The sequence below is a fragment of the Fragaria vesca genome, linkage group LG1, assembly GCF_000184155.1.
Source record: "Fragaria vesca subsp. vesca linkage group LG1, FraVesHawaii_1.0, whole genome shotgun sequence".
NCBI classification, from domain to species: domain Eukaryota; kingdom Viridiplantae; phylum Streptophyta; class Magnoliopsida; order Rosales; family Rosaceae; genus Fragaria; species Fragaria vesca.
In genome coordinates this window covers 10,198,700-10,211,236 of record NC_020491.1, presented here as the reverse complement: position 1 = coordinate 10,211,236, position 12,537 = coordinate 10,198,700, and the positions used below count along the sequence as shown (strand labels likewise).

The 12,537-nt window shown below is 38.8% G+C and overlaps 3 protein-coding genes across 3 annotated transcripts in view; 1 reads left to right on the top strand and 2 right to left on the bottom strand.

Annotated features, from left to right (window-relative positions):
- Positions 1-1,333: 1,333 nt before the first annotated feature.
- On the bottom strand, positions 1,334-2,633 carry LOC101301524. Its single transcript, XM_004287928.1, has 2 exons — positions 2,064-2,633; positions 1,334-1,570 (listed from the first exon to the last, which is right to left on the bottom strand). The coding sequence occupies exons 1-2, from the start codon at positions 2,580-2,582 to the stop codon at positions 1,499-1,501; spliced, it is 591 nt and encodes a 196-aa protein (XP_004287976.1). The 5' UTR covers positions 2,583-2,633; the 3' UTR covers positions 1,334-1,498.
- Positions 2,634-6,940: 4,307 nt separating this feature from the next.
- LOC101301237 lies at positions 6,941-9,018 on the top strand. The gene has a single exon (XM_004287927.1). It carries the CDS (start codon positions 6,990-6,992, stop codon positions 8,793-8,795), a length of 1,806 nt encoding a protein of 601 aa, XP_004287975.1. The 5' UTR covers positions 6,941-6,989; the 3' UTR covers positions 8,796-9,018.
- Positions 9,019-9,679: 661 nt separating this feature from the next.
- LOC101300950 (tetratricopeptide repeat protein 13-like) overlaps positions 9,680-12,537 on the bottom strand; it is a 10,197-nt gene continuing 7,339 nt past the window's right edge. Inside the window, exons 18-24 of the mRNA XM_004287926.1 lie at positions 12,379-12,478; positions 11,654-11,745; positions 11,525-11,563; positions 11,286-11,376; positions 10,508-10,605; positions 10,105-10,414; positions 9,680-10,004 (exon numbers count right to left, since the gene is read on the bottom strand). Of these exons, the coding sequence (XP_004287974.1) occupies positions 10,126-10,414; positions 10,508-10,605; positions 11,286-11,376; positions 11,525-11,563; positions 11,654-11,745; positions 12,379-12,478 (709 nt within the window). The 3' untranslated portion in view covers positions 9,680-10,004; positions 10,105-10,125. The remainder of the gene's footprint in view (positions 10,005-10,104; positions 10,415-10,507; positions 10,606-11,285; positions 11,377-11,524; positions 11,564-11,653; positions 11,746-12,378; positions 12,479-12,537) is intronic.

The following is a 12,537-nucleotide window of genomic DNA, read 5'->3' as shown; positions in this document are numbered from 1 at the left end:
TTGAATTCCCTAGCTCAAGACCGAAACCAAATGAAGACAACAATCACAAACAATACAAATAAACACAAGAAGTTTAACGAGGTTCGGTCAATACACTTGGGACATACATCCTCGAGTGATGATCATGGTAGATCCACTAGCCAAACAGAAGGTTACTCTCACAACCTAAAATTCTCAACAGACAACTCCCATCCCAATTAACGGGACACTAAAATCTCAGCTGAATAGCCTTACCGTGGCTCTGATGCTATCATGTAAGTTGTAGCATGTAGCATCCATCCATACATCAACTGCACTATAGTTGCCGTGCAACAACACAGCGATCCATGCATGTATACAGTTACTTCTATTGTCTTTGCAATGCTTATACCGCATACTACTCGTAGCATCATGATTCACATTCCTGAATATATATTCCTCCACTCGATAGTTCTCACTATTCAGATTTCAGAATAGAGACTTGCAATACAAAAGACCGATGATAATATCGAGTTATTCTTGGTTAAATCGGATTAGACCCGTCGCAAATCCGCATATATCCTAACTCAATTCTCAACTCTGTTAGGCGCACCAATGTACACAACTCACTGCAAAACACACCCAAACAAGCTCCTCCACTCAAGAGGTCGTCTAAAACAGCTCGAATTGTTCCATATTACTTCAACACAGCACATGGAAAGGAAAGGGGAGAAACCCTGAAACCCTACATGTTCCTTGTGTCGTTTCTTTCTACCCTTTTCTGGTAAGATGACTCACAGCAAGCTAGGCTAGGCCACACGGTGGTTCTTTTTCTTCATCAAATTAGTTCCCCTTCATCTGAAATGGAAACCCTTACCATTTTGGCGAATCATGACAGCATGCAAATGCTCTACTGGATTCATAATGAATTGGGTTCCCAAAAGAAGCAGATGGAGCCCAATGCTTTCGATTTGTAATCGGTCTCACCAAACAAAATCAAACCAGAAATGAATACAGAATCTAATATTGGCCACGCAATCACTCACTACCCCATTAGATGTGATACTAATAAAATATCATGACCCAGTTCAGGAAAATTACTTCACCACCAAACCCCCTAGAGAATCCAATTTTGGTGCCAAAGTAAATGTGCAGAGTAAAAAAAATGATACATGTTATTGAACATGTTTGCAGATCTAAATGTAAATTAAAATAACAAGCAAATGCGAAAGTATTCACCAAATTGTCAAAAGAGGACAAAAGCAGTGAATTGATATGTGCGTCTCCAAAAGAATACAAAAGAAACCAATCAAGGCACCGCACCACCCAACCCAAGAAAGAGAGAGAGAGAGAGAGAGAGAGAGAGGAGCAGTAAAAATAATAATAATTCAATCGAAATAACAAATGGTAAATAAATATCCAATCCTAGGGGTTTGTAACAATGGACAGAACAAGGTAACAAAAAAGATTAAAATAATAAAGGACAAACATTACAACAACATCTCTGTCCTCCTCCTCATCTTCTTCTTCTTCTTCCTCTCTAGAACAACAAAGCCATGATCAAACCCCATCCCAACGCAATGGATCCAACCACCACCTTCTCTGCTCCACTCTGCAATTTTTCCAAAATTTCAGAAATTCTAATTTTTCAAAATTTTCATAAAAAGGTTTAGCAAAGGACAGATATTTATGTGCATCACAAGGTGCTCGCTATAATGACACTATGACAATTTGATTCTTTTCCAGGGGTAATTAAGTAATTCACCAATTTTATTTTAGCCAACAACACCATCAGCCACCGACGGTGGCGCGTGAGCTAACCATCTTCCCGGATCGGCTTACTAACCTCTCATATCGTTTGCTCTTGTTCCACGCGTCTACACGCGCGTGGAAGCTACACGGATTCACCGAATCTCAGAGACTAGAAGTCTCTATCTGGTAGCAACCCGAAAACGGTGCTAAACTAAATCTCTACTGTCAATGCTAAACTAAATCTCTACTGTCAATAATTTCGGTAGATTTGGAACCCTTAGCTCCAGATCTGGGTCCGCATTGCGCACACTACACCGATTAGAGTTAAACAAAAGATGCAAAAAGTGTTGTACCTCATCGGCTGCGGAGCCTGAAGGACCGGGAGACAAGGCGCCGGAGGGACCCTCAGCGGCGGGAGCCTCAGATGGCGGTGCAGGTGGTCCGAGAATAGCGGGGCCGGGAGCGGCTGAAGGAGCTTCAGGCTTAGTGCTCGGAGCAGGAGCAGAGGCCACAGGTGTGGTGGCGGGAGGAGAAACCGGTGCTACGGGCACGACGGCGGGTGTGGGAGCAGCGGTGGGTGGAGATTTGGCGGGAGGTGAGCTGACCGGAGCTGTAGCCGGGGGAGATGCGGCGGGAGGAGTGGCTACCGGAGCTGGAGCGGCGGCGACGGGTGTAGGTGGAGTGGCGGTTGGGGTTGCGGCGGGTGTGGCGACTGGAGCTGGGGATTTGGGCTTGGAGGGAGCGGCGGCGGGTGTGGTGGTGGGGGCGGGAGTGGCGGGGGATTTAGTGGGGGCAGCGGCCGGAGCTTGGCCGCCGACGCCGGCGACGATAATGCAGATGAATGCGAATGTTAAGGCGGTGCTGCGATCCATGGCTAGGTTAGCTCACAGTAGAGAGAGAAAGTTAAGCAGTGAGAAAATGAGAGAGAGAGAGAGAGAGTAATAGTGGCGATGATAACCGACAGGCGTATATATAGGAGAGAGAGGCTTCAACGGGAAGAAGAGGGTTAATCTGGACCGACAAATAAGGTGGGACCGGGGAAGGATGGGACCTGACTAGCCGTTGGATCAGCGGGGAAGAAGGTTCGGGCTTTTCGAGGGGCCCATGGAGGATAATGTGGCGCTGGAGTATGGACTCGACACAGACTGGCTGGGTCCCACTTTTGGCCCGTTAGGTGCAATTAGCCAGTTAAGGGGCATGTGATTTGTAAAGCTGAGAGTGATTAACTGGGTATTCAGAATCAAGATGGGCCATAATCACACGGTTTGCTGTCTCTAGTCTCACGGGTCTTATGTTTGAAAGGCTCTAATCACGGTTTTGATCTTCCTAATTTGTGAAATTTTCACGGTTTAGGACTTTTGTAGTTTTAGTTTTAAGCATTTAAGGAAAATGAATAATAATTAAAATCAAAATTTGTTTTTTAAAAAATAAAAAATTTATGAGTGTATCAAACTCGATGATTGATGTTCATGTTATTCTTGATATCTTTTTTTTTTGGAAAATGAATAATAAAAATTTGATTTTTTAAATTCATGAGTGTATCTTTTTTTAGAAGTTAAATTCATGAGTGTATCAAACTTGATTCGGGATCTGAATTCACTGTTTGGATTTAAGTTGTTTGGATTTGCTTAGATGTCTTATAACTATTAGATAGAGTAAGGATGACATGATGATCTTAAATTGTACTCAATCAAATGGTTAGAAGTCTTCCAACCAAATCCAAGCAACATAAATCTAAGTAGAGAAACCAAATTCCTTGATTTGATGTTCATGTCACTCTTGATATCCTTTTAATATGTTAGATTTCCTTTTTTCTTAATATTAGTTGTCTATATTTTGTTCATTGTTTTTTTTTCTTTAAAGTAAAAGAAGAAAGAAAAAAAAAAAAAAGAGATCTCCGTAATTTCTTCATATTATCGATAGTCCATAATTCATAGCAAACTTCGATATATAAGTCTATCCACATATGCATATTGAGCTAACCAGCAACTTCTACCCATTGTCCCCCTTGCCTGACCTTTCTTCCAAGGAAGTGTTTGATGTCCATTAAACCATTCATGTAATTTAGTTATATTATCATCTAATTTCGTTATCGTTACCACATGAAGGAATTCATAGTTGAATATAAATTACAGCAGCTAATTTTATATTTCCTCCAAGATACGACAATAAATTGGTTGTAAGGTTTAATAATTCATCACAAGAAAATATAAGATTGAAAATAAACTGGTTTGTGGAATCAAATGATTCAAATCTGTTATTTTGAGTATCATTATTGTAAGATGGTAAAAAGGTAAATTAAAAAGTATCATGGATTAAATTGAAAGTTAAGGCAAGATAGAAGGACTGAAATGAAAAACTGAAAGAGATTTAAGTTAGAGCACTGCACTGACACAAGTCCACTTAAACACACTTTGGCTTTTCGCTCGTGACTTTAATCGTATTTTTTTTTTTTTGGTTTCGAGTTTGTACAAGTGGGGTCCATCTTACAGCTGGATGTGTGAAATGTAGGGTCACTCGCCTGGAATGACAACCCAATAAGTGGAAGCCACGAAAGCCGCCGTGGCAATAATTGTGTGGTGCTTCGGTAACTTTAGCCCACCGCCAAAAACCGCAGGGGCCCGCGTTAGCACCGTTCCGCCTTGACAGCCGTGCGCCCTATAAGCGCGCATATTTTGGCAGCTGGATTAGTTCTTTTCCTTTTTCTAAATTAACTAAATTTCTCACCCATTTAATTATTTTTATTTTTATTCTAAATTTCTAGATTTAATTCTTCGAATAATATTTACTTCCTGTCACGTTTGTTAGTTTGTTACTAAATGTTGTTGATAATTGATATGACACATGTAACACGACAATGAGGAATGAGCTGGGTACATTGAACACTTTTTTCGTAATGTCGTTCGAAATTAATGAAATTATATGACTGGGGCATGATTGATTTGATTATGTATTTTTTTGGTACAATATAATTGTTACTGTGTGGTTAACGGTTTGTTGCAAGCAAATCCCAGACTGTGTTTCAAAGAAGACCCAGTCTAGGGGTGATTTGCATTTTTTGGGGTCAGTTGAGAAAGAGGAGGTTGACAGTACAAGTAGACAATGCTCGAGTTTAAAGCATCCTAACAATTTAACTTGAAGGAATAGTATGGTAACACCTGCTGGAACCATGGATGTTGATAGGGTGATATCTCCCATTCATGAACACCCGAAAACGTTATAGATGAATCTATTACGAACAAGGTATACAATGTGGAAATTTTCATTTATGTGATTTGGTGGTTCACATAGCATTGTTGTTTGTATGTTGCACAAGGGAGAGCTTCCAATGAGGATCTTATAATAAGGACCAAGCGAGGACTTTCAAATGAATGGTTGGATGATATGCACATAAGAATTAAAAAATATCAATTAAAAGTCAAAACCTTGATCCAACCGTTCATTTGAAAGTCCTCACTTGGTCCTCATTATAAGGTCCTCATTGGAAGCTCTCCCTGTTGCACCGATACCGACAATGACACGGCAATTTTTAAAAACGTAAGATCTGACACAACTTGGACACGATAAATAATTAATATATTTTTAAAACATAAAAAAATACTAAAAATATGAAATGTCTTTAACTTATTGGTCAAAAAGATCCTAATTTTGTCTTCTAATAATCTCAGTATAAACTTAAACACCAAAATCATTCACTCTCCTCCTCGGCGTTCCAACTCCAGGGCATGTCCAATATGTGCTTAGTCGTTGTATAGTCATCGGTCGAAACTGAAAAAGGAAAGGTTTGGAGTTTGGCTTCTGGTATTCGATGGGCCTACATGGACATCGTAAATCCAGTGGCAGAATGTTAAGACCCAAATTTTCTTGGAGTCTAAATTCTTCTTTTGGGATGGATCTAGTGGGCCTCTTAGCTACGTTTATATACTGATGAGTTGGAGGGCCTGAGTAATTGAGTACAAACAAGCTGAGTTTTGAAAGCAACTAAATTTTAGTTTTATAAGATATTAGAAGTTCAGATTAGTTCAAATAGTTTCTTCTTGTTTCATTGAGCCAAGCTGTAGCTAATAATGATGAATCTGTCTCACAAACTACAGAAGTGTAAAAAGTTCTAAGCCAAGACAAATCATGAGTACAATCGCTGTGGAAGGCTTTCAAAATGCAGTTAGTCATAGGAAGAAAAGGAAGAAATGCATCATGAAACCAGTACAGCAACACAGGCTGCACAGCTATAAAGTAGAAGTATATATTCTGTCTAGCGTAATCATGCTGATCCTAGATTTTTCATATGACAGCCGCAATTTCTTGGAACCAACCCAGTTTTACTTGCATTTTGTTTTTAGTTCATCCTAGCTAGAAAGCCTGCATCCCAAGCAACTTTAACACTCATTGTTTAGTTTGATATGACCAAAATTGTTTACTTCACTTTGAAGCTATCTATAGAAGTGAATGGAGTACATGATGCCTGGAGTAGTTAACAGTAACCCTTATTAGATCTATATCAGTATTGCAGTATATATATCACATTCTTTTGCTGGAAATGATACTACTCCATATCTGGACCTGTCTAGTTTGTTAAAACTTAAAAACACTTTGGGGCAGATGATCTCCTAGTGCTTAACATTCAGCCAATTATACTGAGAATTAGTTAGCCATTTGGCTGCAGAAAATAATCAAAATAGTGAAGCTGCAGTGAATTTGCTTCACTTTGTCTTCCTTGTTTTAGCAAATTTAGAATGAATGGAGAAACATGTGATATACACCCCTTTTGAGGAAACATGACTAACAGTACCTACTTCTAGTCAATCATTAGTGATTTAGTGTGCAGGTGGTTCAGCATAGTAGAAGTGCACAACTACTTGGTTGTGCTCATTATCCTCTCCTTCATGATCTACAGCTTAAAACTATAGATTTTCCATATGGTTCTGTTCTGGAAACACCATGTTTGAATTTGATTCACACTCAAATATGGGTACCAATTTAACATGTGAATATACGTATCTATTCAGAATAATTATAGCAATCGTAGGGTATTTAGAATCAAATATACGAAGTTATCATAAAATAAATAGTACTATATTATGTTGTCAAACTGTCTGTCGATCCAATTTATCACTTATATAACCGTTTATTAAAAATTATCAATATACTTTTTTGTTAGATACTTCAATGGAGGAGATCATCCACTTTTCATTTCACTATAAGAAATATCAAGTGTCTTTTTCTGATACCATTTGCAAAATACCTAACAGAGCTTAGCTCCAACTTCTCTTCACCCAACCATGAAATCACAATCCCAAAACCACAAGACTAAAATGACTCCCAAGTTTCCCTCTGAGCCTTTGTGTACTAAAGCCTCTTGCTTCTTCTGCACCATGAATGAGCCAAGCCCTTCTCTTAGAAAATCCAAAATCAGTAAGTTCTTCAAGGACTTGCCTCTCAGAAATGACCAAGAACAAGTCCTTGCACTAAGCTCTCTTTGGAACATAGCCATGAAGCAGCCAAACGACCCTGAATTCCCTTCCCTCGGAATATTCGAATGCATGGCAAAGCTCATCAACAAAGGCATCAATGACAGAAAATGGCTGCTGAGTGACCAGAACATCTACATCCCTTACTATGCTGCTCATATCATTGGCTCTTACACCATGAACAAGGCTCAGTTTGCAGAAAAGGCTTTGAAATCCGGGGTGGTTCTGCCATTGATGGAGTTGATGAGAGGCAAGATCACTTGGGTTGAGCAAAGAGTGGCAGTTCGAGCTCTTGGTCACATGGCTAGTCATGACAAGATTGTCGAGTCCATTATTGCTTTGAAGCATGAAGTCAAGATTGTTGAGTTGGCTATGAAGACAGCCACTACATGTTTGAAGAGGGTGTACGATGAGTTCATCGGATTGGAGAAGTCGAAGAGATTGAAGTACCATAGTGATTTGATAACAAGAGGGCTTGGGGGGTTGGAAGTTGAGAGCAGAAAAGCTGAGGAATGGGGTAGTCAGCTTCAGTGTTGGTCTCTAAATCTTCTAAACTGCTTTGTCAGCAAAGAAAGCTGTTTAGGTTTGATCTGCAAGAGAGAGTTCTTGATTCAAGTTTGTGGGATATGGGGTGGTTTAGCAAATCCAAATTCACCTGGTGGGATTGGATTGTTGAAAGCAGTTTGTCAAACCAAGTTTGGAAGACAAAGTGTGGCAAATTCACAAGAAGTTATAGAGAGATTATGTAATCTATCAAGGTCTTCAGATAATTGGAAATTAATGGCGATTGATTGTCTTTTGCTACTTCTCAAAGACCCTGAAACCCGAGTCAGAGTGGTGGAGATTTCAGTTGTGTATCTTGTCGATTTGGTTGAAATGAGAAGGCCAAAACTGGGAGACAGAATCACACAGACGCTTTTGCAAGATTACCATAAAATCAAGTATGGGGATTTAAGATTGGGGAGCAAGAAAGCTGAGAGAGCATTGGAGGAGACATGGGATTTGAAGGTAGAGAGAAAAAAGAAGGAGAAGTTAATGTCAAAACAAGAAATCAGAGAGAGAAAATCATTGGTGGGGAAGTTGAAAAAGCAAGGGAATATGAGTTTTCGGGCAGGGAATATTGAAAAAGCAGTGATAGAATACTCAAAGGCATTGGATTTGTGCCCTCTGAAAATGAGGAGGGAAAGGGTTGTGGTTTATAGTAATAGGGCACAGTGTTACTTGTTGATGAAGAATCCAGAGGCAGCCATTAGTGACACAACTAGAGCTCTGTGTTTGTCCTCAGGTGAGGCGAGGGTTCATGGTAAGAGCTTGTGGAGGAGGTCACAGGCTTATGAGATGCAAGGGTTGGCAAGGGAGAGCTTGATGGATTGCTTGGAGTTTGTTAATGGACGAAGGCTGAAGTCTGAGCAGGGAAAAGACGGGAGGATCCCCTACTACGCGGCACGGATGATCAGCAAGCAGTTTAGCGCCACGTGGACGTACAACATACCGGAGGATTTTTCTTTTTCCGGCAAGCCTACCGTTGTAGAAGAAAAGTTCACTGAAAGAAGGAGAAAGGTAAAAAGGGAGAGAAGAATAGAAGAGGGTGTCATTGTCAATGCCAAGGCAAGATAGGGTAAGGGATATTTTTACATGCACGGTTTAAAATTTAGATATAATTTTTCTCGTCCATTAATAATATAACAGTGAATTTCCCATGCATATAATCAAAGAGATGTATGTAAATTAGTAGACATTACTTATGTTTGTAAGTTTTTTAGGAAACTAAGATCGAAGAAACAAGAACTCAGTCGCATTTCGTGTTCATCTGTGTTACAGCAACAATGAAGCTTTGCTTAAATTTTGAATTTGGGTACTACAGAAAATAACAACGTCAAGTCGACAACTTTCTAGATACCTGCCAGCTTTCTTGATTAACCACCTTCGCACACTTTAGCTACTAATACTATTATTAAACCTTAATACCCTATCACTTTTGGTTTACATGGATTTCTACCTAACACTAATTGCGTTGTTACGTAGGGAAAAAGACAACTATCGTTTGGATTCACTATTAGTGGAGAGATTAGTATAAAGGTGGTTAGATATGACAAGCTAAGGCTGCTAAGCATATCTCTGATTAGATTTGGTTGACAAAGCTAATTCCCATTAGGGTAAACAGCATTATTGGACACCCTACAGAATAGTTTAGTGGTTAGTGAAGCTAGGAGAGATGTTTAGACTTCAAGTACAACAGCACTGATTCGAATCTGATGTTAGTGTCCTATTTTGTTCACCTTTTCCCATTGAACTGGGTTAATCTCGAGCCAAGAAATCACATTACCATCACGTAATTTGAATCGGTGGTGTGTGCTCTTGTTATTGGCTACGGTCAGCCATTGCTAGTTAGCCAGCCAAGTATTATTATCCTTTGAGGCAGTCGGATGAAATGAAATAGAAAGATTTCAATCACATGAGATTAAAGAAAGCAAGGTTAGATCCAAACAAATAAATGCATGAACAAAATTTGGGATTTATTTTATATCTGATATGTTCAGGTTGATGTAACAAACTAAAATCAACATGATAATATCATATTATGATATGACCGATTATTTCTTGTGAAGCAAACCGATGGAAGCAGATTTATTGTGAAGAAAATTAGAAATATATTTGAATGTAAATCAGAGAACAAAGAAAAATTACAGATTAACCTAGATAACTGTACAGCAAACAAACATAGAGCATAAATTTAAGCTGGTGTAAGATTTGAAAGCCTCGACCTGACCATTCTCTCTGCAGAGTTAGACTTCAATAATAAACTACATTCTCGCATACAAACCGCTGCAAGAAAGTCAAATTTACAAAATCAGCACAAAATTGTGAGGTGAGAAATGATGTCTTCTTAGATGGTATCGATGACTTACTGATGAAGTGAACTTACCTCTTCAGGACTGCTCAAAGCTCAATCATTATAAGTGCTTAGAGCAGCGACAACTGAACCTGTTGTTTGAAGAGTCGTTCCCACATCCGGATAATCTTTCAAGGATGTCGTTACCTTGAGTGATGGATATAACCAACTCTTGATCGAATCCACAAAATTGTTCGGATCAACGGTCAAAATGGCTTCCCAGTCGACCTGTAAACCTTGAGGGATAGTTCCTGTGAACTCCATATTAGCAGCAAGAAACAGTCCAAGCATAACCACGAACCCAACAGCTGCGGAGCCTCTTGAAAGGGGCATAAAATTGTACCTGAAATACAATTATATATGGATATACTTTCTTAGGACTATTTTATCAAAGGACAAGCATGCCAGATCCAGCCACAGAGATCAAATGTTATACCAGTAATATGTCATCCTTAAAATTGCATCTCTCACTTTTTCAAGCACATTGAAGTCGGTAGACCCATAATTTTCACCGCAATAGGCATTGCATATATCCTGCCAGAGCATAGTTGGTATATGCAAATGTTAGTAGTCTATTCAACCATGCAATTTAAAAAAAATTCCAAGAGGATCACAGAAACACCAAGAGAAACAGGAACAGATGCTCATAGAAATCTGTTTGTTAACACTACTAGCTAAGAGTTATTTATTAGCACTGGCCTAAAGCCCACTTTATCCAGCAGACTACCATCTTTGGGATCTTTCTCAAATACCAATTTCTCCTTATATATGAGTGATCAAGTTGCTTACTCAGATTTAGGAGTTTTTATGGCACGAATTCTCCAAAAACAATTTGCTATAACTCGAAGGAAGGCATCACGGGAGTTCACACTAGTTTAAATCTAGGTAAGCATTAATTAGAGAACATACAGATAGGTCTTTGTATGAGTACATATCTTCACTCACCAACATACTGCTTGGGAAGATTTTACAGGTAGGGGATAGTAAAAGGTAATCCAGGCATTTTCCATGTATTAATATGTAGATATATGTATTTCTTTCTAGACAATTTGCTGCTCACATATGAGGTACAAAATTGCGGAAAAAGAGTGCACATGAACAGGTTCCAATTGAAGAAGCCACTCGTGTAAAAACTCCTAAAAGTCCAGTAAAAGAGAACATAGCTACACTCAAATATAAATAATTTGATCATGTAGATGGGTAGGGTAACATACTTCCCATGCCATTGCCATTTCTGCATCAAATTCATCCCATCTAGCAGGTGTGCAAGGTGTTCTGATTGCAAAGTCATATTTCTGCTCCGCCCTATAAAATTGATTTTATGTATCCAGATGTTTGGGAACAAAACATGTTAATTAAAATGGAGAATACAAAATAAAAAAAGAAGAAGAAGAAGAAGAAGAAGAAATGAACAAAAAGGAAGGTAAAGTAGCAAAGAGTAAAAGTGCTATACAATTTTACGAGGGTAATCCTCGTCCCTTCAAGATACTTCCTGAAACAAGTAAAGTAAACCATAAATTAGGCCGGACTAGCAATTCTTCCTATTGGGAGAACATCAAATTTTTGAGATATGCAATTTTACCCCTCAAAGGCAGCACTATTACACCAAGTAGCCAACCAGAAGTCCTCACCAACAGCTTTATACAGATCAGCACAAGATTTTGCATGCATAACCTACAAGTATAATTGCACTAGTAATCAATTATCCATACATGGAAGACATAATTATTCAAAAATGGGAAAGCTACAACTCTAAATCAAGCCACGCAATAGGTTTCTCAAGAACGTAACAATCGGTTACTGTTTGACAGTAACTGCTGCATATTTTCAACATAATTTATTGATAACCATTGATCAATAAATTCCAACCCAAAAGCCATTCTCTCTTCAAGTTCAATTCCAACTGAACCCATACAATCCACACACAACTTTTTACAAACAGAGTCTTAAAACACCCACCCATCTATTGCAAAAAATTACTCTTTTTTTATTGCCTCAGGGTAGCTTTTTTAAGGCAAAAGCTTTCCAAAGAATGTTACTGTCAGTTTCACTCTTCATGATTCTTCCAAAAGGCAATTCTTGCAAAAAGTAGATTACGTTCATTACTGCGGACTAACTTTTCCACAAAATAACAAAATGAAATGAAGGAAAACAATTATGCCTCCTGTTTTTCAGATAAATGAATATGTCCATGGCTCTTTTTTTAGTGTGAATCGAAGTGGCAGCATCAAATAGCCTTAGAATTGATCAATAATAGTAAAATATAACATGTTCAAAAAGTTTAGATGATGGATTGAATGAACTCACGTCTTGCAATTTCCCGTCCCTGGATAGATCAATCAGGCCATCTGCCTTGTTATGCACATACTTTCTGTCGTTCATGATAGTCTTTGCGACATCAAAGGTCCTGCCACATTGACTCAAGTGATAAGCAGTACACACACACACACACACACACAGAGAGAG

Coding starts and splice junctions, on each gene's coding strand:
- LOC101301524 (XM_004287928.1), bottom strand. CDS start 2,582: ATGGATCGCAGCACCGCCTTAACATTCGCATTCATCTGCATTATCGTC. Junction 1,571..2,063: donor CAGGCTCCGCAGCCGATGAG/GTACAACACTTT, acceptor GAAAAATTGCAG/AGTGGAGCAGAGAAGGTGGT.
- LOC101301237 (XM_004287927.1), top strand. CDS start 6,990: ATGAAATCACAATCCCAAAACCACAAGACTAAAATGACTCCCAAGTTT.